The sequence below is a fragment of the Hermetia illucens genome, chromosome 1 (assembly GCF_905115235.1).
Source record: "Hermetia illucens chromosome 1, iHerIll2.2.curated.20191125, whole genome shotgun sequence".
In the NCBI taxonomy this organism is placed as follows: Eukaryota; Metazoa; Arthropoda; class Insecta; order Diptera; family Stratiomyidae; genus Hermetia; species Hermetia illucens.
In genome coordinates, this window is record NC_051849.1 from 129,947,770 (window position 1) to 129,975,486 (window position 27,717).

The window sequence follows — 27,717 nt, forward strand, 5'->3', positions numbered from 1 at the left end:
GTCCCAGTGAGAAATCGTATACCCCAAGTTGCTCAACCAAGCAGTTCTGTATCGTCTTGTATGTCTTTCTTACGTCGTTACCAGATTTGTAGCCGCGTTTTTTCGCGTCCAGGATGTGTATTCACTGGCCACTTGACGATTATCCGGAAATCGCTCCTCCAGTATCTGGAGTGCCGATTTGTAGTTACCGGTGCATAACTGCAGGTGCACTACGGCTTCCTACGCTTCCCCTTTCAGGTACCCCAGTAGATATTGGTGGCAATTTTGACAGGTGGTCAGGTAGGATGTGTGGGGATGTTATTCCGCGAATGTTTGATGAGATCGCTCTGCTGCTCCCCCATTTTCGACGTTCCCTCGCGGATCCTTAGCAGAAGTACCTTCTTCGATCTTCGATGCTGATCTACGTACCTGGGCTTCATCGTTTTTAATCATGTTCTAAATTGCCCCCAGCTTTGCTTCTACTTCCTCTTGTACATCGAAGTACGGGCTTCCACTTTAAGCAAACCAAGTAGTTTGCGATAATTCACTCGCAAGATGATCTTTAAGGCTTGTTACCTCTCCAGTTTCCTAACCAGGTACTCCTTAGACTTCCGCAATACTCCATATATTCTATAATTCCTTTCGAAAGTTTCCAGTTGCTTGGAGATCTCCGTCTGGTGTTTAAAGGTGGTTTCGGCCATGTTTTACAGTAGATTGATTGGAGACTTGGGTTGTTAGGAGGCTTTGGAACTGAGATGATAAATTTATTTGATGTTTCTGAGGAAATGAAATTGTACTAGTATAACCGCTATTTACAACTATAGGCTCGACGGACCAATTGTTGAAAACTGGTCTTTGTACCGCCCCGGTATCTTGGCCACGCTTGATGATAATATTACTTCCGATGGTCGTAGGAACTAGAACAGTTTTTTTCTGAAATTATGCGAACATCAAACATACTATTGTTAAATAGGGCCAGCTGCTGACCCCTGTAAACAGATAATCGAATTTATACTCCACAAGGGAAGAATAGGAAATTTCAATGGATAAAAATCGGTTGATTTTGTTGGCAGTTAACATTTGGTTATAAGCGCATCGTGCTTCCCACAACGAGGTATTAACAAATGAAAACAGCGTCACCGGATGGTTGTACGCTCAACCAAGGAGATCAATCTTGTTGTGCAAAAAATTGGTCATTTTGACAAATTTTTCTTAAGAAAACTTGGAAACTTTTTTGAATGATCATTATATCACCATACATTGAACAAGATTCAGTAACTTTTTTTGAAAAATATTTCACCGTTAGGTTTCAAGTCCTCAAACAAATTGTACTTTTATTTTCATGTTTTGCGGTGGCCAAAATTGTGGTAAACTGGATGATCTGATCCGAAAAATGTTGACGGATCTAGATAAATAACAGTAAAAGTTCGTGCTTAACCGAAGAATTTAAAACAAGATACATTTTTCACAAAATGGTGTTCAATTCATCAAAACTGGTCGTTTTGCCCATTGGGTTTGGTTTTCATTGAAAAGAACAATTGAAGGATTCACTCTTCATTACAAACGTCAAAACTTACAAAACATTTTGAAAATGTCTTCCTGGACATATCAGTGAGCAAAAAGTAAAACAGGTCTCTCTAAACTAAAAAGTGTAGCGTGAAGAGATGCATAGCTTCTAACACTAACAGAATTCCCCAGAGTCGTTTATGTATGCTGCAACTGGATTATATGGGCTTCGCTTCCTCATTACAGGATGGACATATCTTCTTGTAGAATTCCTTTTCTGAACATACAACATATGTCCAGCTGGGGGAATTATGGCTAGTTAGGATACCCACTGTATCTCTGTAAGTTTTCTTGCTTTCGACAATATAAACTGCCCAGCGACACCTTGTCCTCATAGGGAGTCTGTTCCTAGGATATCTGTATGGAGTTCTGAAATCAGAAAGTAGGATCGATGCCTTCAATATTCTTCTCTTGATAGCAGGCAAGAAGAAAAGTACTATTAAACTCATGGGAAAGATTTTTGTTACTATTATATTAATTTCAACTTTTTTCTGGCTTGTTAGGTAGATCCACAACCATTTCGAAAAGGTTCACAATGTCAACCGATGTTATTTGTGAAGAAAACTGACATTATTTAGTGAACACCTCGGTGTTCTCCAGTCAAAACAAAATGAATTATATCACCTATAGCGAAAGGTCAAAACATAAAAGGTCTCACTTAATCTGATTTTTCGAGCTGTTGCATGCAACCAGTGCCATTTTGTGCTTTGATACCGTCTGCACAGTATTGACTCTTTAGTACCTTTCGAAGTTCATCGGTACCTTAGCACTTTCACTCATTTTTAGTATCTTTTAATAAAATAGATACTTTTCGGCAGAAACCATAATAAAGTAAATATTTTGCAACGTGACGTTCTTCTAAATGACAAAGTGAGCGAAAACTTGAAATATTAACGTCCCGTGGTGGTTTTGGGCAAACAAAATAGCATTACATCAGAAAAGGTATAAAATCACCCACTAAGCTGGAGATAGATGACACGACACACTCCGGAAGCGGGCACTTCGAAAACAACGCAACTTCATTTGCAATTCTCATAAAAGAGCGTTCAAAACCACCATGTACCGGCTGACAGGTTCACATTTAGAACATATACCAAGTATTGTGGATAGCGAAGTTTCATAGTCACCCGTCCAGAAGAAAACCGTTCATGTCCGAAAATAACAGAGGAAACAGCCTGCTTTGTGGAAGAACGTGCTATAAAAATCTTTGACTTTTCTTATTAAATTCTCTGGTCTGGCAAAAGCAAAATCTGAGTTTTGTAGGTCAGCCAATACGGAGCATAAAACTTATGACATCCCACACGCATGGCGACAATAGACATGGCGCAAATAGACCAGAGTGAATAGATCAGTATTTATTGAATAAAATATGAAAATGGAGTATAATCTAATGAGCTGTGTTTTAATTTGCTACAAAATGCCACCTTAAGCACAGAACAGTCAGTTTTCTTCCAAAAGGACAAAAACCCCAAATACACTGCCTTCTCGGCACGAGAATGGTTATAGTATAATGTCCCACGCCGGCTCTACATATCTCATCATCATCATCATCAACGGTCCAACAGCCGGTATCCGGTCTAGGCCTGCCTTAATAAGGAACTCCAGACATCCCGGTTTTGCGCCGAGGTCCACAAATTCGATATGCCTAAAAGCTGTCTGGCGTCCTGACCTGCGCCATCGCTCCATCTTAGGCAGGGTCTCGTCTTCTTTTTCTACCATAGATCTTGCCTTTATAGACTTTCCGGGTGGGATCATCCTCATCCATACGGATTAAGTGACCCGCCCACCGTAACCTATTCAGCCGGATTTTATCCACAACTGGACGGTCATGGTATCGCTCGTTGGTGATGATGATCAGGAAATTTGGAAAGGAGTGATGCTGCGAAGTCTTAACCAGCCCCACCAAGAAGTAAATGAAAGGATTGTTTTGTATTGTTCATAAACTTACGCTACCTTCTTTGTGTAGAGTTGCTGCCTTAAGGGGCTCATCTCGAGTGTTGGATCCGCGAAATCGAAAATTTTTTTTGCCATCAATTCTATCTAGGTATAGTGTAGAATATATGGTCAAAGTGATTTTTTGATATTCGGAGTCGTTCGGAAGTTACAGTGTTAAACAGGTAGTGTGACATTTTACCTGTTTAACACTGTAACTTCCGAACGACTCCAAAGTTTACATCAATCGCCGTATTCATCCGAATGACATTCGAATGACTTCGCTAAATCATGAGAATTGAAGTCAAGGCTGCGCATATGTTTCTTGGCGAAACCTAAGATCTATGGACTAGGTAAAACAGATTAATGGTCAGTTAAGATTTAATGGCTAAAAACACATCATTGTTCATTAAAGAAGCCGCGAAAAAACACCAAAATTCACAAAAAAAGTTTAACAAGGCGCCAAAAATTTGGCTTTTAATATTTTTTAATAATCTTAGTTTGCAGTAGTTAAGTCTGCAAGTTAAAATTTACTTTTTTTGGAGATGGGTGTATAAATTGTTCTGTATTTCAATAATGAATCCCCAAGATATTAACATTAATATATGGTGAAAAATTCGCATTTGTACCTTTATCAAGTACTTCAGAAAAAAATTCTAAAATATGAAAATGAAAAAAAAGGCCTTCACACGGGATCACCCCCTTAATTACATTATTTACTTACCCAAATTTCTAAAGTAAACCAAGCATTACACACACACTCAATGTAGAAAAAGGCTATGTGGGCGTTAGTTTGCGTCTTATCTAGTACCCATGCTGTGCTGCCATTGGCTGTCTTCACTGTTATATTCCTAATGACCGGCACCCGCATATCCGGATGAGTTTTAAGGCAAAACGATAATATCGACACGCATATAAAAAATACTGATACTACTCCGACTATCTGAAAGAGAAGAAAAGTGAAGCAATTAAAAAGCGAAATATTTTCGAAATTAACTTTTGTCAGTATTTTGCTGGTGGTTTCTTATCAGCCGGTAACCGGTGAAGGATATGTTACTCCCTGGAAATTTGAAGAATAATTTACTCTACTCAGGATTTCTTCGGTTCATGAGATTTTATCTAACGCGGAGCTCAGCATGATCCCAGTGAATAAGGGATTTGACTGTGACTGAGAACGGGTCATGAAGTTCAGTGGTAGACGTTGGGACATACTTTTCGAAAGAATAATAGAGGCTGCAGTTTACGTAAATATATGTCTTTGCATCGGACTCCACTTCTGAAGATGTAGGAACGGCGGCGCAGTTTAATGGTTTGAGGTTTCCATGCAGCAGAGTAACACTTGGAATGCCGCGAGTCCCCGATGTTTCTTCTGCCCCAAATATCCTAGCGGTGCGGTTGTAGCTGTAGCTGATGTATTGTATTTTTTCGTTAGGTTGTCACCGAGAATGTGAATGAAATGTTGCATATATTGCGAAGCCAGGGACATTACAAACTTCATTTACGGGATGATTGGGTTACGACATGAAGGATTTGAAACAGGGATTTGAAAGCATCGGTTTTCTGTTTCACTACCTTCGAAAGATGAGCAATGTTAGCTTCATACACAGTAAGGGTGAGCGTTTCAGGGATTGAGGTATTCGGTCTAGGCCTACCTTAATAAAGAATTCCAGACATTCCAGTTTTACGCCAAGGTGCACCAATTCGATATCCATAAAAACTGTCTGCCGTCCTAGCCTACGCCATCGTTTCATCTCAGGTAGGGTCTGCCACGTCTTCTTTTTCTACCATTAATAATTGCCCCTATAGACTTTTGGGGCTAATTCATCCTCATCCACACGGATTGCTTCTCTAAAATGCTTGTTTTCACATTTTTGGTGAACTCCGAGTACGTCCCAAGCCCATTTGACAAAGGAGGGGAGCACAACTATCTCGGAAAGTTGATGAAGACTTCTTAATAGTATCTGCTTCACTCCAGTGAGATAACAATTTACTTAAGTATTCCCTGGTTGACTAGTAATTTGTAGGCTAGCAGCCTGAAGGAATTGAACGTGAAGTTGCATTAAAGTTTAAGGCAACTGATCCGGCCGGAAATGTTTGAAAAATTTCGGCTGAGAATATTGACGGACATGCTTTTCAATGATGCTACTCTGAAAGTAGCATTTTGTTCATGCGGTCGAACTCCGATACTATGAGAAACCTCGGGAAGTTAAAATGGCAAAAGCAATTTTGCTATCGAGCTGATCAGGTAAAGTTTTAAAAAAGAAATTGTAGATGGCCGCAAATCTTTCACTTCATTCATGATAATGAGTACCTGCAGAGGTAGAAAAACAGCTTCACCATGGTTTCATCGGCATAAAATCCAGCAAGATGCCACCATAGACATGGAGGATGAAACATAGACATGGTGGTAGTTCCTCCAAACTAATATGAAATCACTTCGGAATTCGGACGAAGTAAAGCCACCGAGCGTGACAGTTCCCCGCGGAACACCCTGTAGAGCTTACGCTAACTCCTTTCCCAATGATTTAAAAAAGAGGATAATCGGGATAAAATTAAGAAGGAATTTCAAGTGCGAAGTGACGTCTACAGGAGTTTTATCCTGTCGTCAATATTATTACTTCTCATTACAGATCATGTTCTCCATGACGCCTTGTCCGGAAAAGGACGAATGCTTTTACGGGCTATGGCGTCTCTCCTAATATCCCGATCCCTGCATCTGCTACATATTACAGCGCTGAATCACCTTTGCTGTTTTGGCCGATATTTGAAAGTCCAACACATAGTAGGCGCCAAAGGAAAAGCCCTGAAAACTGCTGGTGAGGAATATCACATCCACTAAGCAAGACTCTCTCTTTCAAAAGTGACTTCTTATTGATGGAGCGGAAAACGAGAAAAACCGAAGTCCAAACGTGGACTTTAATGAACACATAAATATAATAGCTTAGAGGCGGAGGTCTCAGCAAAGATAATTTCAGTAGCGGCAATGCAAGAAAACACATGACAGTGGCGTTGCCCATATGGCAGGTTCCGGCCGATGGCTGGCTTTTAAGAAATTCCAAAAGCTAAACTTGAGTCATTGTCAGGCAGGCCAGGAAAATGTGTCCCTAGAGAGTGCTCGAAAAAAATTCCCATTGTTATCACCTAGAAGGAGCGTGTAAGGGAGTTTCGAAACCTACAGAACCGATAAAGCGTGGATGGATCTGTGATTTTATCGCTTGGAAGGGAGGATGGAGGAGTCATGAAAAGAATGCAAGACGCTGTGCACATTACTCGAAAAAATCAACGAATGCAATGAAAGTGGTAATCCAGTATATGAAAAAAGAATATTTCGAAAATTTTATCGACGAGGAGGAAAACATTCCTGTTTTGGGTCTTACATCATTAACCATATCCCTACACTGTAGATTACGATTCACTTTCGTTATTTCTTACCTTTGAGCAAACAGGAATAGCCTGCCTGGAGTGCTCTTTTCGCATTATACAAAAGAAATGCACGAAATCTTTTATCAAAGTGTGAAATGGAGAAATAAAAAGGCTCGTACTCTATTGTCATAAAATCGGGCAGGGTAATTTCAGAATTTATCCTGAAGTGAGTTATGCTACCTCTTTTATAGGACAGCAAGTAATTTTTTCTACCACACGTTTTCTAGACTGTTTCACTCCATTGGGAAGGTAGTAGCGGACACGTAATTGTTGTACTATTTTAGTTGCAGATTACATTACTTTCAGTCGGCACAGAAAATCAACAGACACTTCAGGACTTTCTTAAAAGGTAAACTATGTAGAGCAGCACAGCACTCCCCAGGGTTTTAGGGTGAAATGCACATTGGACACTTTGGATTAGTCGATTCTATTGTATGTCATAGCCAGCAGTGGAAATATCACCCTTTCTTAATGTGTAACATATCCACTATGCCACTTTTTCCGTCTGATCAACATATCTAGAGTTAACCGACTAGCGGACCAACCCAGTTCGCCACTTATCTTCTTCTCCTTCTTTTTTTCAGCCTTTGTCCCGTTCGCAAGCGGGGTCGGCTCGTTGTGATCGGTTTCACCATTAAGCTCTATCGAATGCCTGATCTGGATACAATCTCGAGGCTCTTAAATCCCCATCCAGCGTATCAAGCCATCGTCTTCGCTGCTCAGATCAATCTTGGCAAGTGAATTCTCGTTAGCACGAATTTGGAAAACATACCATAGAAAACGCCTCTCTCGTAATTGTTCTACGATCGCTGCAAATCCTATAACGATCGCTTATATCCTCATTTCGGATGTGATCAAAACGTGTGACCCCACAAGTCCAACGAAACTTCTTCGTCTCCATTACCGCAAGACACCGTTCATTCTCTTTTATAGTCGGCCAACACTCAGAACCATAAAGGGCGATAGGACGGACAACATTGCGGTAAATCTTAGATTTGAGACGTTCGTTGATACGTCGATTACAAAGAACACCTGTTGTGGAACGCCACTTCATCCAGGTTGCTTCGCGCATCAATTTCATAACGCAGTTCTCAATTGGATGATAGCGTTAGGTATTCAAATCGCTCAGTTCTGGGCAGAGTTCTTCTGGTACTAAGTATAGTCGTAAAGCATACCAGATGAATTCGTGTGGCACACGGTCAAACGCTTTCTCTCTTTTAGAAATGCAATGTAAAGAAGGCGATGTTTCTCACGGTGTTGCTCCATTAGTAACCGCACAGTGTGTATTGCGTCAGTAGTGCCGCAGTTTTTTACAAATCCGGCTTGATTCACGGTTATTTCAACGATTTCGTGAATGCGGTTGTCAAGAATGCGTTCAAAAATCTTCATGGTATGGGAAAGTAAGCGGATCGGACGGTAATTTGAACATTCTGCTCGACTACCTTTCTTTTTCCATATTGGAACAGTGCTACCTTCTTGCCAGTCAGATGGTGTTCCTCCTCCCTGAATAACCCGATTAAAGAATTCACTGAGCCACAGTGTTGGGTCCCAGCTCTTCGCTTTCCAGAGCCTAGATACGATATCGTGAGGTCCTGGGGCTTTCTCCGATTTCATTCGTTTTATTGCCTCCTCGACTTCAGTTGCGCTGACTGGTGGAACCGGTTCAAATGTCGGCCATGGTTGTGGAAGTGGGTGATGAGCAAATTCTTCTGTTGAAATCTGCTCGAAGTGTTCTCGCCATCTATCCGTTGCGGCTCGATTGTTGGTAAGCAAGGTACCGTTCTTGTCATTAACGCAACAGAAGTATTCGATGTCTTGTGTACGTTCGTTGCGGCTTTTAGCAAGTCGATACAGCTCCCTCTCGCCATCCCGAGTGTCTAGTTTATCGTAAAGATTTTTGTGGTGGTTCGCTTGGGTGATAGCGACTGCTTTCTTTGCTTCCCGGTTGGCATTCTTATAAATTTGTCAATTGACCGGCGTTTTATCTTCGAGAAATTTCTGGTAGAGGTGTTTCTTTTCACGGATCTTCATTTCAACATTATCATTCCGAAGCCAAGTATCTCGGTTTATGTACCCCCTACCCGGTTTGGTGACCCAGAGGGTTGCAGAGACCGCTTTGTGGATCGTGTCTTTCATTTGGTGCCACGATTCTTCCACATTCGTTATGGTCGGTAATTTTGTGAGAGATAGTTTCTTCTTTCTTCTCACGAAAGCACCACCATTTAATGCGCTGCGGCCAATGCGTTCCTCACGCTGTTTTATCGTTAGCTTAATTCGCAGAACGGCAATCAATGGCCGATGTTGAGGTGCTATGGTCTCATTGGGAACGACTTTGCAATCAGTGACGGTGGTGAAATGTCGGTGTCTTATGATAAAATAGTCGATTTGCGTCTTACTGTTCCCACTATAAATCGTTTGATGATGAACCCCTTTCCCCCATTGCGCCTATTACCGTCTGTCTTTTCACCCACATGACCATTAAGGTCGCCGACAATGATAATATAGCCGTGAGCGAGCACGTGACAAGTGTTTTCAGCGATAAGTTGCCAGAAGACATCTTTCTCTGCATGAGGTCAACCTGTCTGTGGTGCGTACGCAGTGAAGAAGTGAATAGTGCGATCAGCTGATATAATGGTGAGCTTCATCAACCGATCATCAAATCGTTCGACTTCTTTAATGGCATCACGGAAACCCTCTGAGATGGCAATGTCAACACCATATTGAGTATGTGGGTTACCAAAATAGAGAAGTTTATAACCATTTGTATCGCGTTCGCGTTTAACGTCGTAGCTTTTGGCACGACACCATCGGGTTTCTTGCAGAGCGCAGATATCAATGCGCCTTTTGCGAAGGGCTCTTGCGAGTTTCTCGGTCTTTGCAGTTAGGGTACCAACATTTAACGTGCAGACACGTATTTGCTCGTTTTGTTTGGACTAACTTGTTTACGTCCTGACGCCGTCCATGGGTGAAGAACCCTTGCCCATTGATTGACAGGACTGGGGCTCATGCTCTCGCGTCGACTGAGGTGGACGCCATTTGACACTGTATGCATTTTCTTGGTCGGCCTGTCGGTGGACCTGTCACCAAGAGGGATCAGGTAGGATTTAGCATAGTGGAATAGCTCCAACTATACTCTATTTATCTCTTTCCCTGATCTCTGAATTTTATTTTTGTTTTACTGATTATTTTGTTAAGGGAAAGTCGCACCGCGTCCTTGAAGAACTATTGTGCCCCTGTTTTACTGATAATAGTACAAAGTACGTTACCTCAAACCTTCCTCCTTTACCTGGGATTGGCACCAACATACTATTTGAATAGCTTATATCCCGCCAAAACACACTGATCACTCTATGCGAAGTCTTTGGATTTTTTTAGCAGTACAGGAAAAAGCTTAACAGGACAGTTTTGGCTTGATGTTGGTAGGGCCTTCAACTACATTTTTAAATTTTAGACAAAGCGCCGAAGGCGGCTAAAATCGAATTTGGTGTAGCAATCAACGCTACTGAAGTGATCAGCATCTTCAATGCTTTGGCTAATAATGCTGATAAAGGGAATGCGGTGACCAGCCAAACCAAGAACATTGGCTTTATTGCCAATGCTTCCCAAACCATTTCACTAAGGTCCATGGCCCGGAGAAGGAGCGGATGTAGTTAGCTAAGTTGAGGTATTGGAGGATTTATAATCTGCTTATTACCTTATTGCCGTAATAATGCGGAATGAAGAACTTTAACAATGAAGTGAATAGAAGTCGAGAGTGGTAGCGGTTTCCCCACCTTACGTTACTAACATAAAAACGTTACCTGCAGACAACCGATGCTATTCAACATAATTTTAATATCTGTCGATATTTTTAGCGAATCGGTGCATGAAAAGGGATTTTCATAGCCATGAAATCCAGTAGTACCCACTATTCCATTAAGGGTGACGAATGCTTCTTCCCATTGCCAAGAACAATCGAAGGAAGGTAGTAGGCTTTTGGGATATCATACGCAAAGATGAAAGACACTCGCAGAAGCTGGAGTACTTTATGCATAGAAACCTGAATCCACCCTATGTTTCTTTGTATGGGAAAAACGTTATTAGAATCGATTTAAAGTGTGTCTGTCCGTTTGTGTGTTATACCGGACTTACTCGGAAACGGTTGAAACTCCCCATATATGCGAAGGGAGAGTGCAAGAGTTTTCTTGATAGAATATGGTCAGGCACTTTTCCAAACTGATCTTATCTCTAGTACTGGGTGAAACATGGGAGAGTGACGACCTAAAATGTGTACCCCGGAAAGTGTCATGGGCCTCGTTTTCACAACCTATCAAATCTGAAAAAATTGACAATGGCGCATCTATTCGAAATCTACGCCTGAAAATATGTACCATTCCGATATCTGATTAAATAAAGTTAATAATACCATATATTTTAGAAATTTACCTAACCCCACCACGAAGAGTAGCCAAGTAAGCTTTCCAAAAAAACACCAAATGTCGTTATAGCGTAAAGGAACTAGCAATTTTAGTGACAAGCGTACTTAGTTGTTGACACAGGCAAGAGTCGGCAATTACTTTGGCAAACAATTCTTAGACAGTCAAAGAAACTCTTTTGAAAAGACCTTCTGTACTTCACTTAACATTTTAAAGCTTCTCAACATATTACAATAATTTTAAGTTAAGAACATAAATAATGATTAATTAAAAATAAAATATAAGAAATTACAATTGGTAACAATTGATCATTTAAGTGTGTTATTTCCTCAAGATCGGTGGAGTACTAGCGGCAACTTCAGCGTCGGATCTGTGTGAATTCATAAGAGAATCGGTTATCAAATTGCTTTTGTGTGCTCGATTGGTGGTTTTGAATCAATTTGCAAGCAAGGAATTGGCTTCTTGTCAACCAGGAACCGTGGATTTGGATTAGCCGCGCATAATGTGGCCCAGGACTTCGACGAGCTTTTCCTTGGCAGTTTATTATGGGCACTCCTATCTTAGCTGCAGGCTTTCTGTCTCATGTAACCTTCACTCAGGTCGCTTACTTAACCCAGCAACATCACTTAGGTCATCAGAAGAATCTCGGTGCTGACTATGTGAAACGTGTGTTGTACTTGTTGGACAAAGCATTAACTTTCTTTTTAATGGACTGTTAGAAATACTCGGATAGCGATTAGCCGTTTCGCTGTCCAAATGCAGGGGTATAGTCTGTGAACATGATGACTGGCCTGCTTTCAAGTAGAAAACGGAAGTACTTGGTGCTTAGAGCCGCAGTTAACAGTTGACGATCTAGGTGTTATAGTTCCGTTGAGCGGTATTCAACAGCTTCGAGAAGAAACTCAGTGGCTGTAAGCTTTGGTTCACTTTTTGGTGAGGAGAGCGACTACTGCGATGTCCAGGGGTCTATTACAGCTAGGGGTACATTTTGTTGAAGGAACGTCTAAAGTGCAATGTCTACTAGGTGTTGCTTGGTTGTTTCAAATGATTGGACGGCTTTTAAGACCAGACAAGCTGCGGGGACTAGTTATAAATGGCCATGTATATGGAACAGGCAATTTACATATTTCGTGTAACGGAAATCCACTATACACATAGGACTTTAGAGCTCAAACTCGAGTAGCCAGTGCTGGCATCATTTAAAAAAATCAATGAATTGTAATTACCCTTAAGAAGAGAGTGCCATCATGGTAATGATCAGAATAAAAAATGAAATTACGATGAAAGATAACGAGGCCTCAGGAATGCCAGGACAATCTCATTTACTTAATATCTCAACATCAAATGAAGATTTCGCGTCCGCTGGGGAAATGCGACGGTGGGTGGGCATTGAAAAAATTAAACACCATTTGGATGTAAATCATGAAGAAACAAGTCATAATTTTTCATCACAGATTAAAAAGTGTGAGAAATAAATCCAAGTGATTTTTTTAGCATTTTCCTCGGAAAATGAGGTCTGCATTAAATTCTGTTTTCATTATCCGCGAGCGGTAATCTAGATAAACGATTCGAAAACTGAAGCGAAGTGAAATGAGGGTGCAGGGCGCGAAACGGGCACGCTCCAGGCGTCAGGTTATCTTTTCTTATTTGCTTAGCTGTATTGTGAGCTGAGATGGATAAAATGTCGAGAGAAAATCAATGGCGAGGTAGAGGACGTTTCGTCTGTTCAACCGAAAAGTGGGAATTATGGCTGAATGTACATTGTGGATTAGATAAATAATACAGACTGACGGTGTGGACCTGGTTGTTGGCTGCTGATGGGAAAATGCACTTTGCAAAATAGCATTCGTAATTGCATGGCGCTCACGAAATGCCGTATTTCAACAATCTTTCCACCACTGCAGGCTTGTTCGTGCAAGCTGAACTGAAGGCCAGGGGACTGCATTGGAATTAATTATGCAAAAAGCCAAGTACGTACGATTTCAAAAGGCGAGAAGAGCAGATTTCTACTTCCCCAATGCTAGTACCACTTCATTTCCAAACAGCTGCTGTTCGACGACATAGATTAGGGCTTTCATATCTCATCCACTTCGAAGAATTGGTTTAAAAGAGGCTCAGTTTCCTTACTTTTCCGAAGAAAATCCCTTTCAGTCGACACGTTATATGACAGTCTCTGTATGCGGTTCCGTCGACTAAATTGCGAGGGGATCTGGATGGCCCCGGAGACGGTATGATGCATGAAAAAGGTTTTAAAAGTACGTGGGAAGCTTTTAATTTCACGATAGGCGATTATGATTTTTCACTTCACGGTTCGGTGGAAAACATTAACGTGTATTGTACACACACAAAGTGCAGATACATGTCACAGGCGAGTGTCGAGTAGGTGTTCTGCTTACCTTGGCTGCATTGGAACTATATGGTTCGTCGAACAGGGACCATATCTGAGGTTTTATATTCTGCCACCATGATAATGTTCCTTTATAATAGTCCTCTTCGAAACCGAATTTACGTGCCACTTCCTCCTCTGATGGCTTTTCCGTATCTAGATCTAATCTATCTAAGACTGCTAATGTTTCCTGAGTATCTCTGTGCTGTAACGAAAATAAGGGAAAATCGATTATTTTGGTAGGTAAATTCCATTAGATTTGTGGAGAATATTTTACATTGCAATATACATCGTTAGTGTGTTACACATACATTTCTGCATAGCTAGCTGTGACGCGGTATCTTGCCGAATAACACATTCGTGAGCTTGGTCGGAGTATCAACCAATGAGTTGAAGAGAATGCTTCCTTAGTAAAGGGTGGGAGACGCTTTTAGAATTTATCAGAATAATTCAAATAATTAAAAAAATATCTAAGTGCAATGTCGCAGTGTTTCTAGCGATGAAATTATTTAAAATAATTAAGACTCAATTTTTCTATTCGTTAGTAATATTTATCAATGCTTGTTAGCACTGATGAAGGGAACAAGTGGTTCCCGAAATATCGGTATTTGCAAGCTTAATAAATATTACTAACGAATAGAAAAGTCAAGTCTATTCCACGCTAAGAAATTTAATATATGCATAGATATATATATATATTGGAACAACGTGTAAGATAAAACCTGGATAGGACATTTATTTATTTATTTACTTGAAGAAACAATATAAGCAATATTTAACATATTGCTGTAATATTCATGTAAGCGATGTGCACAGGCAGAGCAGACTGTCAGGCCAGTAGAGAGGCTAAAGAGAGTACACAGATTGAGGAAAGTACTGCGTAATTATAGGTAAGATAGATTGAAAGAATGGTGGCAGATAGGTTCTTCCACATGGCGAGAGCATTTGTTAAAACAAAAAAGATTGTCTGAAACATTTTCAAAGCCAACTACAAGTTGACTCCTTACTCACGCGCTTTGCAATTCACTAAAAAAACTAATGTCAGTAGTACAAGTAAGGATAGTAAGTACAAATCGAGACAGACAGACATTGAATCGATTTTAATAAGGTTTTGTTTTACACAAAACCCTAAAAAGGGTTAGGGAGAATTAGATCCTTCTTGAATGGAATTTTAATATTTCACTCGAATGTCAATTATTTTCGTCAATTGACGTGACGTCAGCATCTTTTTTGTTTGGCTTAGGATGCTGTTAATTAGCACAAAATTGATAAGTTTGAACTACTATAACTTTGAGACTGATAGTTGGATTTTCATAGAACGCATGCACGTGTATGCACGAGACTGTCCTCTATGTCGGTGCAGAATTTAGTACACCTAGGATGAACTTAAGGGGAGTTTTTTGTCAATTTCTAATAGTGGATAATATACTATTAGTAAATTTAACTCCGCCAAGCTATTAACATAGTATGCTGGTCCCAAGCCCAGGTAAAGGAGGAGGGTTTGAGGCAACGTACTCTGTACTATCCTCAGTAAAACAAAAATAAAATGCTGAGATCAGGGAAAGAGATAGAGGTAGATAGAGTATAGTTGGAGTTATTCGACTATGCTAAATCCTATCTGATCTCTCTTGGTGATAGGTCCCGCGACAGGTCGATCAAGAGAATGCATACAATGTCGTTACAAACATGATGATCGGATTGGGTCACAAGCCTCGGAGAAATGCTAGGGGGTCCGCCTCAGTCGACGAGGCAGGACACGTCCCGGTCCTGTCGAGAAATGGGCAAAGTTCTTGACACATGGACGGCGGAAAGACCGAGGAACTTGCAAGAGCCATTCGGAAAAGGCGTATTGATATCTGCGCTCTGCAAGAAACCCGATGGTCTGGTGTCAAAAGCTGCGACACTGAACGCGAACGGGGTAAAAATGGCTATAAACTTCTCTATTTTGATAACCCACACACTCAATATGGTGTTGACATTGCCATCTCAGAGGGTTTCCGTGATGCCATTAAAGAAGTCGAACGATTTGATGATCGGCTGATGAAGTTCACCATTATATCACCTGATTGCACTATTCACTTTTTCACCGCTTACGCACCGCAGACAGGTCGACCTGATGCCAAGAAAGATGCCTTCTGGCAACTTTTCGATGAAAGCACTTGTCACGTGCCTGCTGGCGACTATATTATTATTGTCGCCGATCTTAATGGTCATGTGGGTGAAAAGACAGACGGTAACAGGTTCCATGGGGGAAAAGGGTTCGGAGCGCGCAATAAGGGTGGCGAGCGTATAATCAATGTTGCGGACACCCATGACCTTGTACTTATGAATACATGGTTCATCGAACGATTGTCTCATCTTCCTACATTTTATAGTGGGAACAGTAAAACGCAAATCGACTATATTCTCATAAGACGCCAACATTTTGCCACTGTCACTGATTGCAAAGTCGTTCCCAATGAGACCATAGCACCTCAACATCGGCCGTTGATTGCCGTTCTGCAAATTAAGCGACCGATAAAACAGCGAAGAAAGAAGAAATAATCTCACTCTTACGATTGCCGACCATTACGAATGTGGAAGAATCATGGAACCAAATGAAAGAAACGATCCACAAAGCGGTCTCTGTAACCCTCGGGACCACCAAGCCGGGTAAGCGGTACATCGTTACGCCGTAACGAACGTACACAGGCTATCGAATACTTCTGTTGCGTTAATGACAAGACCGGTACTTTGGTTACCAACCATCGAGACCCAACGGATAGGTGTCGAGAATACTTCGAGCAGATTTCAACTGAAGAATTTGCTCATCCTCCACTTGCACAATCATTGCCGACATTGAGACCAGTTCCACCTGTCAGCGCAACTGGTGCTCAGAGGTGGCGGTGAGGAAGACGGGGCGGCAACCCTGTCAGCCAAGCCAAAACTAAGTGGACGAGGGAGCCTCCATAGTGGTGCCACCGGGAGACGCTGTAATTCCTTTGGTTTGTCGGCCGTGATGCAATAGGCGAATGCTCCAAAGGCCTAATCAGGGCGATCAGACTCGAGTCTGCACGGGGATTCATCTGAAGTAGTAATTGGTGACGAAACCTTACCAGGGGTATACTGGTACCATGGGAACCGGGATAGCTCCTGCACTCTCATACTACGGGTGAACTCCCGTTGTATGTGAGTACAGCTCGGTTATTTGCGGTTGACCCCTAGTGGAAGTTTCATGGCGGTTGTAGTTATGCTCAAGCGAGAAGAGACCTTCGGGCCTCGGTGTGGTGTTGCGTTTCAACACGGGTTTAGTACTTCTTAGTTCGGTAGAGATTTAGGTATGTCTTGCATCCATCAGTATGAATGCTAAGCCATGCACTTGGTATAGACTGGTACCGTTGTTGCTTGTCTCAGTGGGGCTCTGATTGTGGTCACGAAATCAATCCGTGTCCGAAGAGGACCGTAGGATTAGGTCTCCACGGCAGGTACCTACGTAAAACACCCAAGGAATTAACTGTCAGCGCAACTGAAGTCGAGGAGGCAATAAAACGAATTAAATCGGGGAAAGCCACAGGACCTGATGACATCGCATCTGAGCTCTGGAAAGCGAAGAAGTGGGACCCAACACTGCGGCTCAGTGAATTCTTTAATCGGGTTATTCAAGAAGGAAGAACACCATCTGACTGGCAAGAAAGTACCACTGTTCTAATATCGAAAAAGAAAGGTAGTCCAGCAGGTTGTTCAAATTACCGTCCGATCCGGTTACTTTCCCATACCATGAAGACTTTTGAATGCATTCATGACAACCGTATTCGCGAAATTCTTTAAATAACCGTGAATCAAGCCGGATTTGTCAAAAACTGCGGAACTACTGACGCAATACACACTGTGCGGTTACTCATGGAGAAACACCGTGAGAAGCATCGCCCTCTTTACATTGCATTTCTGGATCTAGAGAAAGCGTGTGAACTCATCTGGTATGCTTTACGACAACACTTAGTTCCAGAAGAACTTGTGCGCTGGGTTCAATTGCTCTACCGAAAAGTAAAGTTCGAAGTATGGCGGGTGTATCAAAACCGCTTCGTATTCCTGTTGGTGTTCATCAAGGAAGCGCCCTCTCACCACTCCTCTCTATGGACACCATCACACGCAACATCAAACATCCAGCGCCCTATACACTGCTTTATGAAGATGATGTTTTCCTAGCACCTAATAGCAAAAATAATCCCGAGCAACGTGTCCAAAAATGGATCGATCGGCTCATGCAGCACGGTTTCAGATTGAATCTAAAAAAGCTGAATTTTTGAGACCGATCCCCATGAAACAGGCACAATCACTGTCAGCGGCAGTGATCTGGCCAGAACTGAACGATTTAAATACCTCGGGTCAACGCTATCAGTCAATGGAGAACTGCGTTATGAAATTGCTTCACGTATTAACGCAACCTAGATGAAGTGGCGTTCCACAACTGGTGTTGTTTGTGATCGACGTATCAACAAACATCTCAAATCTGACACGTTTTGATGACATCCGAAATGAGGATATCCGCGATCGTTATGGGGTTGCACCGATCGTGGAAAAGTTGCGAGAGAGGCGTCTTCAATGGTATGGTCACGCAATTCGTGCAAACGAGAATTAACTTCCCAAAATTGGTCTGGACATCGAAGTCGATGGTGAAGGACCAAAAGGCAGGCCTAAACAGTGGTGGATTGATACGCTGGATGGGCATTTAAAAGCCTTGAGGTTGCACCCAGATCAGGCATTCGATAGAGCCAATTGGCGAAACCGATCACGACGAACCGACTCCGCTTGTGAACGGGACAAAGGCTGAAGAAAAAGAAGAAGGTACTATTAGTAAATTTATTTGAGCAGATACCGGAATGGGACATCTCCCGAAGATTAGACTTCACCTAAGTGTTTTACACAAAACCTTAAAAAGGGCTGCAGATAATAAATAAATGCGACTTTAATATTTCACGCGAATGTCAATTATTCCGGGTAATTATGACGTCAGCATCTTATTTGCATGGCTTAGGATGCTGTTAATTTGCGCGAAATTGCTAAGTTTGAACTGCTATAACTTTGGCGTTAATAACCAGATTTCCACGAAATTAAGCACGTATATACGATTATCCTCTATGCTGGTACAAAATCCGGAAATCCTAGGATGAATTTAAGGGAGGTTTTTCAGTAAATTTCTAAAAAGTAGTAATATACTATTAGAGAGTTTATTTGAGCAGATATCGGAATGGGACATATTTTGCGGTCTAGACTTCATCTAAGCGCACCATCCTCATTTTTTTTCGGATTTTTAGGTTGGGTAGTTTCCGAAAATGAGTCCTGTCTCACTTTAAGTGCGTACAATTTGACTCCTTACTCATACGCTTTGCACTTCATGCCGAAACTAATGTCAATTGCTACTAATCGAGACCTTTCATTTAATACCCTTTACAACTATATCCGGTGAAAAAACGTTTTGAATCCCCGCTTTGCATGTATGGGGAGCCCCTCCTTAAATTCCACCAAAATTGATGCCACCCGCGTGCCACATGCGTGGAATTTCATAGTTCGTATCTGTTCTCCGAATTTCGTTCCGATCGGTTTAGTCGTTTTGGAGAAAAATGCGTGTGACAGACAGACAGGCAAACAGACGGAGAGGCATTGAATCGATTTTAATAAGGTTTTGTTTTGTTTTCCACAAAGCCTTAAAAACAACGAACAAATATAAGGGAAAAAATGTAAAACTACAAATTAATTGTCTTTTTGTAAACAAAAAATATAGTATAAATAAGCAATTGGAAATGTGAACGAAGCCTACCTACCTACCTAAAAGTCTGCTTGCAACAAGTAACCGCGCAAATAATCAGGACATACCCTCAATTGAAGAAATCTCAGATGGAACCCTAGTGCTTAATCAATTTTTCCGTGATTTAATTTCAGAAAATATAGCACGTCCCCTAAACGGCACGCTTTTAGTAAAATTTGAGAACTCCACGATCTCCATTAACAAGCAAACCTTCATTTCAAGAGAAATTTCAACAATTCAGGTACTTCCCCCTATACTGCAGTTGCTGGCAAGCGAGAGCGAATATCATGAGAAACTTTCATTAGAAATGATGAAGGAACTCAGTACAAATAACACAAAGGAAATTCAGCTTTTATAATCCGATCTGAATATCCACAGGGTGGCTTCATCATTTATAGTTTCAATCTTTTTCCTCTAATTTTTCAAAATCCCTGCAGAAACAAGAAACTAGGAAATAAAATTTTCATTCAAACTCAAACCACCTTGAAGGAACAAGAATCGGAAAAGGTTGCTCCTAGCCTTAAAGTCGCCTGCCCTCGCCAGGAACGCCCGAAAGTAATTGCCCCTGTAACTGTAGCACCCTCCTCCCATCATGAGAAATCGGAAACGATCGATGCCAAAAGTCCGTCGTGCTGTCCCCACCAAGGACAACCACGCCAGATAAAGTTTAACGACTTGCCATACTTGTAGCGATTGGGACAATCGCACTTAACAGAGGAAGAGTTAACGAACGAAGGGTTAACTTGCCTGCACAAGAATACAAGGTTGCAGTCTAGTGCATTTCCGATCTCGTGAAAACACCTGACATCCCAATTTTATTTCCAAAGAATTCATGTGCGATCATTTTGCGAGCGGACAATCACGTATGTAATTGTTTAGTCTAAGCATTTTACCATTGTACTCGTAAGTGAACTGTAATAAATTCTAGATGTAGCAAATTAGTTGCGTGAGCATAATATTTATATCTATAATTGGTACATATATCTGGAAGTTTGCGAATATATGATGGAACATTTTAAATTTATATTATAGCTATCTGCGAAAAGAAAAACGTGCGTAGAAGGTTCCTCACATAAGATGAACACAAAATCTTTATCTTTAAGCGCCCAGCCCCGGTATTACGGCTTGTTTTGGTTTTTATTTTCAGGATAGACTTGATAATGAACTGTATGGTATTAAATGCATTTACGACATTTGTAAATTGATTGTTTAATACAAAATATAACGTATCTCAATTGGAACGAAGCGTCAATTTCATGATGTTCGGCAATAAACGTAATCGAATGGCGGCTCGAAAATAAAATATTTGGCTGTAGCGATTAATATAAACTTCAATCCATGTGTATTCTTAATTCTACTTTGCTTGAAGTGTCTCAATTGAAAGTATGTTTGTATTTTTTTTTACCTTTTGGCTCATAGTTTGCCTTCTTCTCCACATATTTCAGTTCAATGCAGCTATTGTGGGGTATAGCAGCATCAATAATATGCGCCGAGTGACATGTACTGTCAATTAACAGTGCGGAGTTCCAAAATATGCCGTAAGCAAAACAATCGTGTACCCCCTACGGCTCATATCGGTAACTGGGACATGTTTCGGGGATTAGCACATGCTTGTCCGTCTATTGCATCGATGCCATAACAGTCTATCTAGAGGTACTAAAGTGTTCAAAGGGAACTCGCTGACTTCCGAGCCTGCGTATCACAGAGTCGTTCAAGCACATGTCGATGGAATATTTTGATGGGGCTTCAATATTTACGTGTCCGGATAGCTTAGTGGTCAGGATGCTAGGTTGTGGTAGCGGACGGTCGCGGTTCAAATTTCGGTAGTAGCAGAGGCGTCTGTATCGTAACCGCGCAGCCCGCCTCGATAAATTTTAAAGTTTTCGGAATAACTCTAGGTCGATTCTGGCCACTAGGATAGTTTCCCTAAATCTATTCAAGTCATTACAGATCAACACTGACATTTAAGTGATTTCTAGTCAGATAAAACTGAGAAGAAATATTGGTGTTTAGAGGCAGAGAAGTGTAAAAGGAATTGTTGGTAGGAGATCGGGCGTCAAGCACCTTAGTCCAGGTGGTCATATAGAAATTTGTGATATTCAATTTGCAGGGTTTTATGAAATTGTTAACTTAATTAGATTAAAACCGGTACTCTGGGTTCTTGACATTGCGAGCAAGCAAATCTAGACGAAGTTGACCATCATAATGAATGACGAAATTTAGTGGCTTTTTCAGTGCGAAATAATACGCTGGGCAATCGTGTTGTTTCATAATATGAGCAGCAACTGCGATTTAAGAGTGGTGGAAATATTGGTGAAGGGTAAATGACCGAAGAATGAGCTCAGCCAGTTCCACCGGTGTGTAAAAGCAAGAATTTAAAGAATGGCTACTCCTTGTAGGAAGTTTAACTCCATAAATTCAAGAGGAGAGTGCATATAAGGCGTGAAAGGAAATCTAGAGGTCTAAGAATTCATCTAGTGATACGAATATGCCACCTAAGAAACATTAGGGGAAAAGTGGACTAAGGTCTTATGGGATTGGTTATGGACTCCTTACTGTCGCATATAAATGATATATGAAGAAACGTTGGTGCTCAATGTTTCAAAACCTCAAAGAAAAATGGGGCTGATTTGCAGCACCAAGAAATAATTTCTTGCTAATGCTACTTCACACCTATCAGTATATATGTATTGTGAAGCCCAGGAAAACTCTTCTGTGTTCTGAATTGTAAACTGTAAATACCGTCCAATATAAAATTTTATTATTTACTTGAAAAGTAGAAAATATAGAAAATGTGTGTTCCTTTTGAATGGATATAAAAATACACTTCTTTTGGGAACTACTGCGGACTATTCGCTGATAGTATCATCTGCCATCCGAGATGACTTAGGGTATCAGACCGTGTTGTCTGTTTTGTTTTTCGCTGGAGTGGTTTGTTTTCCACGTCTGTGAAGTTAGACCAACGTCTCCTTTCTTTGCATACTGATCTTGACCCCTTTAATTTATACATTAAATATTTCGTTCACGTGTTGTACGTGTTCGGTCAAATGAAATTTTTAGTAATTTAATAATGGGAAGAACCTACAGTTCACATGAATACTTAAAATCATCATCATCATCATCAACGGCGCAACAACCGGTATCTGGTCTAGGCCTGCCTTAATAAGGAACTCCAGACATCCCGGTTTTGCGCCGAGGTCCACCAATTCGATATCCCTAAAAGCTGTCTGGCGTCCTGGCCCACGCCATCGCTCCATCTTAGGCAGGGTCTGCCTCGTCTTCTTTTCCTACCATAGATATTGCCCTTATAGACTTTCCGGGTGGGATCATCTTCATCCATACGGATTAAGTGACCCGCCCACCGTAACCTATTCAGCCGGATTTTATCCACAACCGGACGGTCATGGTATCGCTCATAGACTTCGTCATTGTGTAGGCTACGGAATCGTCCATCCTCATGTAGGGGGCCAAAAATTCTTCGGAGGATTCTTCTCTCGAACGCGGCCAAGAGTTCGCAATTTTTCTTGCTAAGAACCCAAGTTTCCGAGGAATACATGAGGACTGGCAAGATCATAGTCTTGTACAGTAAGAGCTTTGACCCTATGGTGAGACGTTTCGAGCGGAACAGTCTTTGTAAGCTGAAGTAGGCTCTGTTGGCTGACAACAACCGTGCGCGGATTTCATCATCGTAGTTGTTATCGGTTGTGATTTTCGACCCTAGATAGGAGAAATTGTCAACGGTCTCAAAGTTGTATTCCCCTATCCTTATTCTTGTTCGTGCTTGTGTTTGACCAGTGCGGTTTGATGTTGTTGGTTGATTCGTCTTCGGTGCTGACGTTGCCACCATGTATTTTGTCTTGCCTTCATTGATGTGCAGCCCGAGATCTCGCGCCGCCTGCTCGATCTGGAGGAAGGCAGTTTGAACGTCTCGGGTGGTTCTTCCCATGATGTCGATATCGTCAGCATAGGCCAGTAGTTGGGTGGACTTGAAGAGGATCGTACCTCTTGCATTTACCTCAGCATCACGGATCACCTTCTCGAGGGCCAGGTTAAAGAGGACGCATGATAGCGCATCCCCTTGTCGTAGACCGTTGTTGATGTCGAATGGTCTTGAGAGTGATCCTGCTCCTTTTATCTGGCCTCGCACATTGGTCAGGGTCAGCCTAGTCAGTCTTATTAATTTCGTCGGGATACCGAATTCTCTCATGGCCGTGTACAGTTTTACCCTGGCTATGCTATCATAGGCGGCTTTAAAGTCGATGAACAGATGGTGCAACTGTTGTCCATATTCCAACAGTTTTTCCATCGCCTGCCGCAGAGAGAAAATCTGATCTGTTGCTGATTTGCCTGGAGTGAAGCCTCTTTCGTATGGGCCAATGATGTTCCGGGCGTATGGGGCTATCCGGCCTAGCAAGATAGTGGAGAATATCTTATAGATGGTACTCAGCAACGTGATACCTCTATAATTGCTGCACTGTGTGATATCTCCCTTTTTATGTATGAGACAGATTATGCCTCGCTGCCAATCGTCAGGCATTGATTCGCTGTCCCATACCTTGAGCACAAGTTGATGAACCACTTGGTGTAACTGGTCGCCTCCATATTTAACCAATTCGGCTGTAATTCCATCGGCTCCTGGCGACTTATGATTTTTTAGCCGATGAATTGCACGGACTGTTTCTCCTAAACTTGGTGGTGGCAGTATTTGTCCGTCGTCTTCAGTTGGCGGGACCTCCAACTCGCCGATGTTCTGGTTGTTCAGTAGCTCATCAAAGTACTCAACCCATCGCTCTAATATGCCCATTCTGTCGAAAATCAGATTTCCCTCTTTGTCTCAGCAGGATGAGCATCGAGGTGTATAAGACTTCATCCTGCTGACTTGTTGGTAAAATTTCCGCGCCTGGTGCGGTTGCTCCCTGTACTTTTCTAGTTCACAGACTTGTTGGTTCTGCCAGGCTTCCTTTTTCCGTCTGTGAAGTCCCTTCTCCGCTCGACGGAGTTCGTGATAAGTCTCTGCGCGTGCCCGCGTTCTTTGAGAATGCAACATTACTCGGTATGCGGCATTCTTCCGTTCCGTTGCTAGCTTACATTCATCGTCAAACCAGCCGTTCCGACTCCTTTTGCGACTGGGGCCAAGTATATTTGTGGCCGTATCCATGATAACGTTCTTCAGGTGGTTGTGAAGATCATTAGTTGATGCTTCATCTCCAGGTCCTCTATTGACTGCGGTTATTGCGGCATCCATTTCCCTCTTATAGGTGTCGCGGAGGGTTGTGTTGTGGATGGCTTCAGTGTTCACTCTCACCTGATTGTCAGAGGGGATTCTAGGTGGTATTGTTATTCGAGCTCGGAGCACCATGCCAACGAGATAGTGATCCGAGTCTATATTGGCCCCCCTATATGTTCTGACATTCATCAAGGCTGAGAGGCGGCGGCGTTCGATCAACACGTGGTCAATTTGGTTTAAAGTGGTCCCGTCTGGAGAGGCCCACGTATGTTTGTGGACCGCTTTCCGCGCAAACCAGGTACTTCCAACAACCATTTCGTGTGACCCTGCTAATTGAATAGTCCGCAGTCCGTTATCATTTGTTTTTTCGTGTAAGCTATGGGAGCCAACGTATCGCCTGAATACGGGCTCCTTCCCTACTTGGCTGTTAAAATCCCCAAGTATGATTTTGATATCATATCTGGGACAGGCTTCGAGGGCTCTTTCTACTGCCTCGTAGAAGGTATCCTTCTCCGACTCTGCAGTCTCCTCTGTAATGGCGTGAACGTTTATGAGGCTTATATTTCTAAACTTGCCTCGCAAGCGCAGAGTGCATAGCCGTTCGCTTATACTTTCAAAGCCGATAACAGCAGGTTTCATTTTTTGGCTGACTAAGAAACCTACTCCGAGCACATGGTTTACTGGATGGCCGCTATAATATATGGTGTAGTGGCTCTTCTCCAGGAAACCGGTCTGTGGCGCGGCAGGATCTGCAGCATTCGAAATTTATTTCGGATGTTGCGGATGCGGACGGGTAGATGGCGCTGAACTCAGAAACTCTCCACTCACTCGTTTTCGGAACGCACCAGGGGAGTGGAGAACCAGCGGTAAAAAAAATGCCGTTGGTTGGGACAGTAAGGACCGCATGGAAATAAGTCGGTCTCTTCTGTATCCAACCGTGGCGCTATACACTTCGGCTCGCTCGTGACTTAAATTCAAAATAAATAAATACTTAATACTCATCCTTGGAAGTTAAATATATTGAATTTCAAAACTCAAGTATAAATAAATTCACTAAAAAGTAATACTTAAGTGGTGACCCCGATAAAAAAGAAAAGTGACAAATTGTCCGCCATCGCCGCCATTGGTGAAGTTCTATTAACGACAAAATTCGTCCGAGCAACACGGCAGAAATAGAACTTCCAAACACTGAGAAATCCATCAAAAGAATCAGTAGACCGTACGGCAAGCGATTTTCACACGTTCGCATCTACAGTTGAGTGTCGAGTGCCCTTGCAAACATCGCGAAAACGTGTCGCATCTCCACCTCCCGAGTCGGAGCAGAGGCAAGAAAAAAACGCGAGAAAACTTTCTCTACACAGTGTACTGCGCGACCCACGACGGACCCTCACCAGAAGTAGATTTTCACGCGACTTCCCGTACGCGCGCCCTCCTGCACAACACCTTTCACGCACCGGACCGGCCATCATTGCCACGACCTTCCGACAATCTTTGCAGGAAATACTATCCGCGCTTCAAAAGTGTTCCCAATGTGTGTGGGCGGATTAATGACGTAAAAATAATAAATCCGGAAAATCAGAATTGGGCAGAGTCCAGCCCGCGAGCAGGTTCAGAGCAATTTGGCGCTGCAGCGTTCGGAAAGGATAAGTTGAACAACCGCCCGGTTTCCTCGCAGTCAGTGGCCGCGTCATTGCCGTCGTCATTTTGGTGAGCACATTTTCCTTGAGAATTTAGGAGTAGTACATCGAGCAACCGTGAGCACGAACGGCAGAGTTTTCCCTACTCGATCTCATACAGGCGGAAAAAAAGCGAACGCAGTGGACATCGCAAGAAGAAGTAGATAGAAAAGAACGCGCCGCGCCCAATCCAATCAAAATTCGTTGCTCCGCGTTTTGAGAAACATTAAAACTTGAGATAAACGAACCACAAATGATGGAATTGAATGCAGACCAAGTGTGAATTAGGTGGAAAAAGAATTTGGCGACGAGTCGATAGTGGTTTGGTGTAGTTTGTCACGACAACGATCAACAACAGCAGCAAACGGACGTCCCCAGCACCGCCAACGCCGCAGCTACAGCCCGACGAATTTGAACCAGCGCCGCCGTCGAGGAGGACCCCAGCTCGGCTTGAAATTATTATATATATTATCATCTCATTATCTCATATTATCTCATCTCTGTAATCATTTTATATCCGAATCAAATTCAATTGTAGCATTAGTTGTGCACTATTCGCACTAATTGTTCATTATATTAAAAAGTTAAAAAGTGATAATAAAATTAAAGCCGCTGGAAGAGACGGCGTTGAGGTGTTTAGCATCGCGAGTTCTCCGTTTTCTTGGTGTTTTTGGTCTGCGCTGGAGAGCGTCCGCTTCGGTCGTCGTTTTTCTCGGTTCGTGCGTGCATTTGTGGGTACGGCCTGCCGTGTCGGTGTAAATTTCACCGCGTTTCAGTATAAACTCACCGCGTCTGCATCACAATCTCGTACTTCTCGGTAGGAAAAATGTCGTTTGACAATAAAGACGCGGCAGGCCCATCGGACCCACAAGTGACCGCCCTCGCCGTACGCGTTCCTCCGTTTTGGCGGCGGAACCCCGAGCTGTGGTTCGTGCATTTGGAAGCACAGTTCCAAATGTCCGGCATCACATCGGACGCGACCCGTTTCAACTACGCGGTGGTCGGCCTGGACGAAGAGTCCATACTTCTGGTGTCCGACGTAGTGAAGTCGGCATCGTACTCGCAGCTCAAGAGCGAGTTGATCAGGCGCCTGTCGGCAAGCGAGTCGGCAAAATTAGACCACTTGCTGGTGGGTTTAACGTTGGGGGATCGAACTCCCAGCCAATTGCTTCGTGAAATGAGGCAATTGGGTGGGAGCAAGATCGGCGACGACCTGATCAAGTCGCTCTGGCTGCGTCGGCTCCCGGAGGGCACCCAGGCGATCCTAGCCTGCGTCTCCGGTTCCTTGGAGGAACTAGCAGCGACGGCCGATCAAGTACAGGAGGTGT

The 27,717-nt window shown here is 42.5% G+C and overlaps 1 protein-coding gene across 12 annotated transcripts in view; it reads right to left on the bottom strand.

The window, feature by feature from the left end:
• The window catches only part of LOC119657839 (potassium voltage-gated channel protein Shaw), a 354,266-nt gene that overhangs the window by 52,846 nt on the left and 273,703 nt on the right, over positions 1-27,717 (bottom strand). For all 12 annotated transcript variants that reach the window (XM_038064984.1, XM_038065040.1, XM_038064998.1 and 9 more), the window contains 2 exons: positions 13,712-13,906; positions 4,202-4,420 (listed from right to left, as the gene is read on the bottom strand). In XM_038064984.1, the coding sequence (XP_037920912.1) occupies positions 4,202-4,420; positions 13,712-13,906 (414 nt within the window). The remainder of the gene's footprint in view (positions 1-4,201; positions 4,421-13,711; positions 13,907-27,717) is intronic.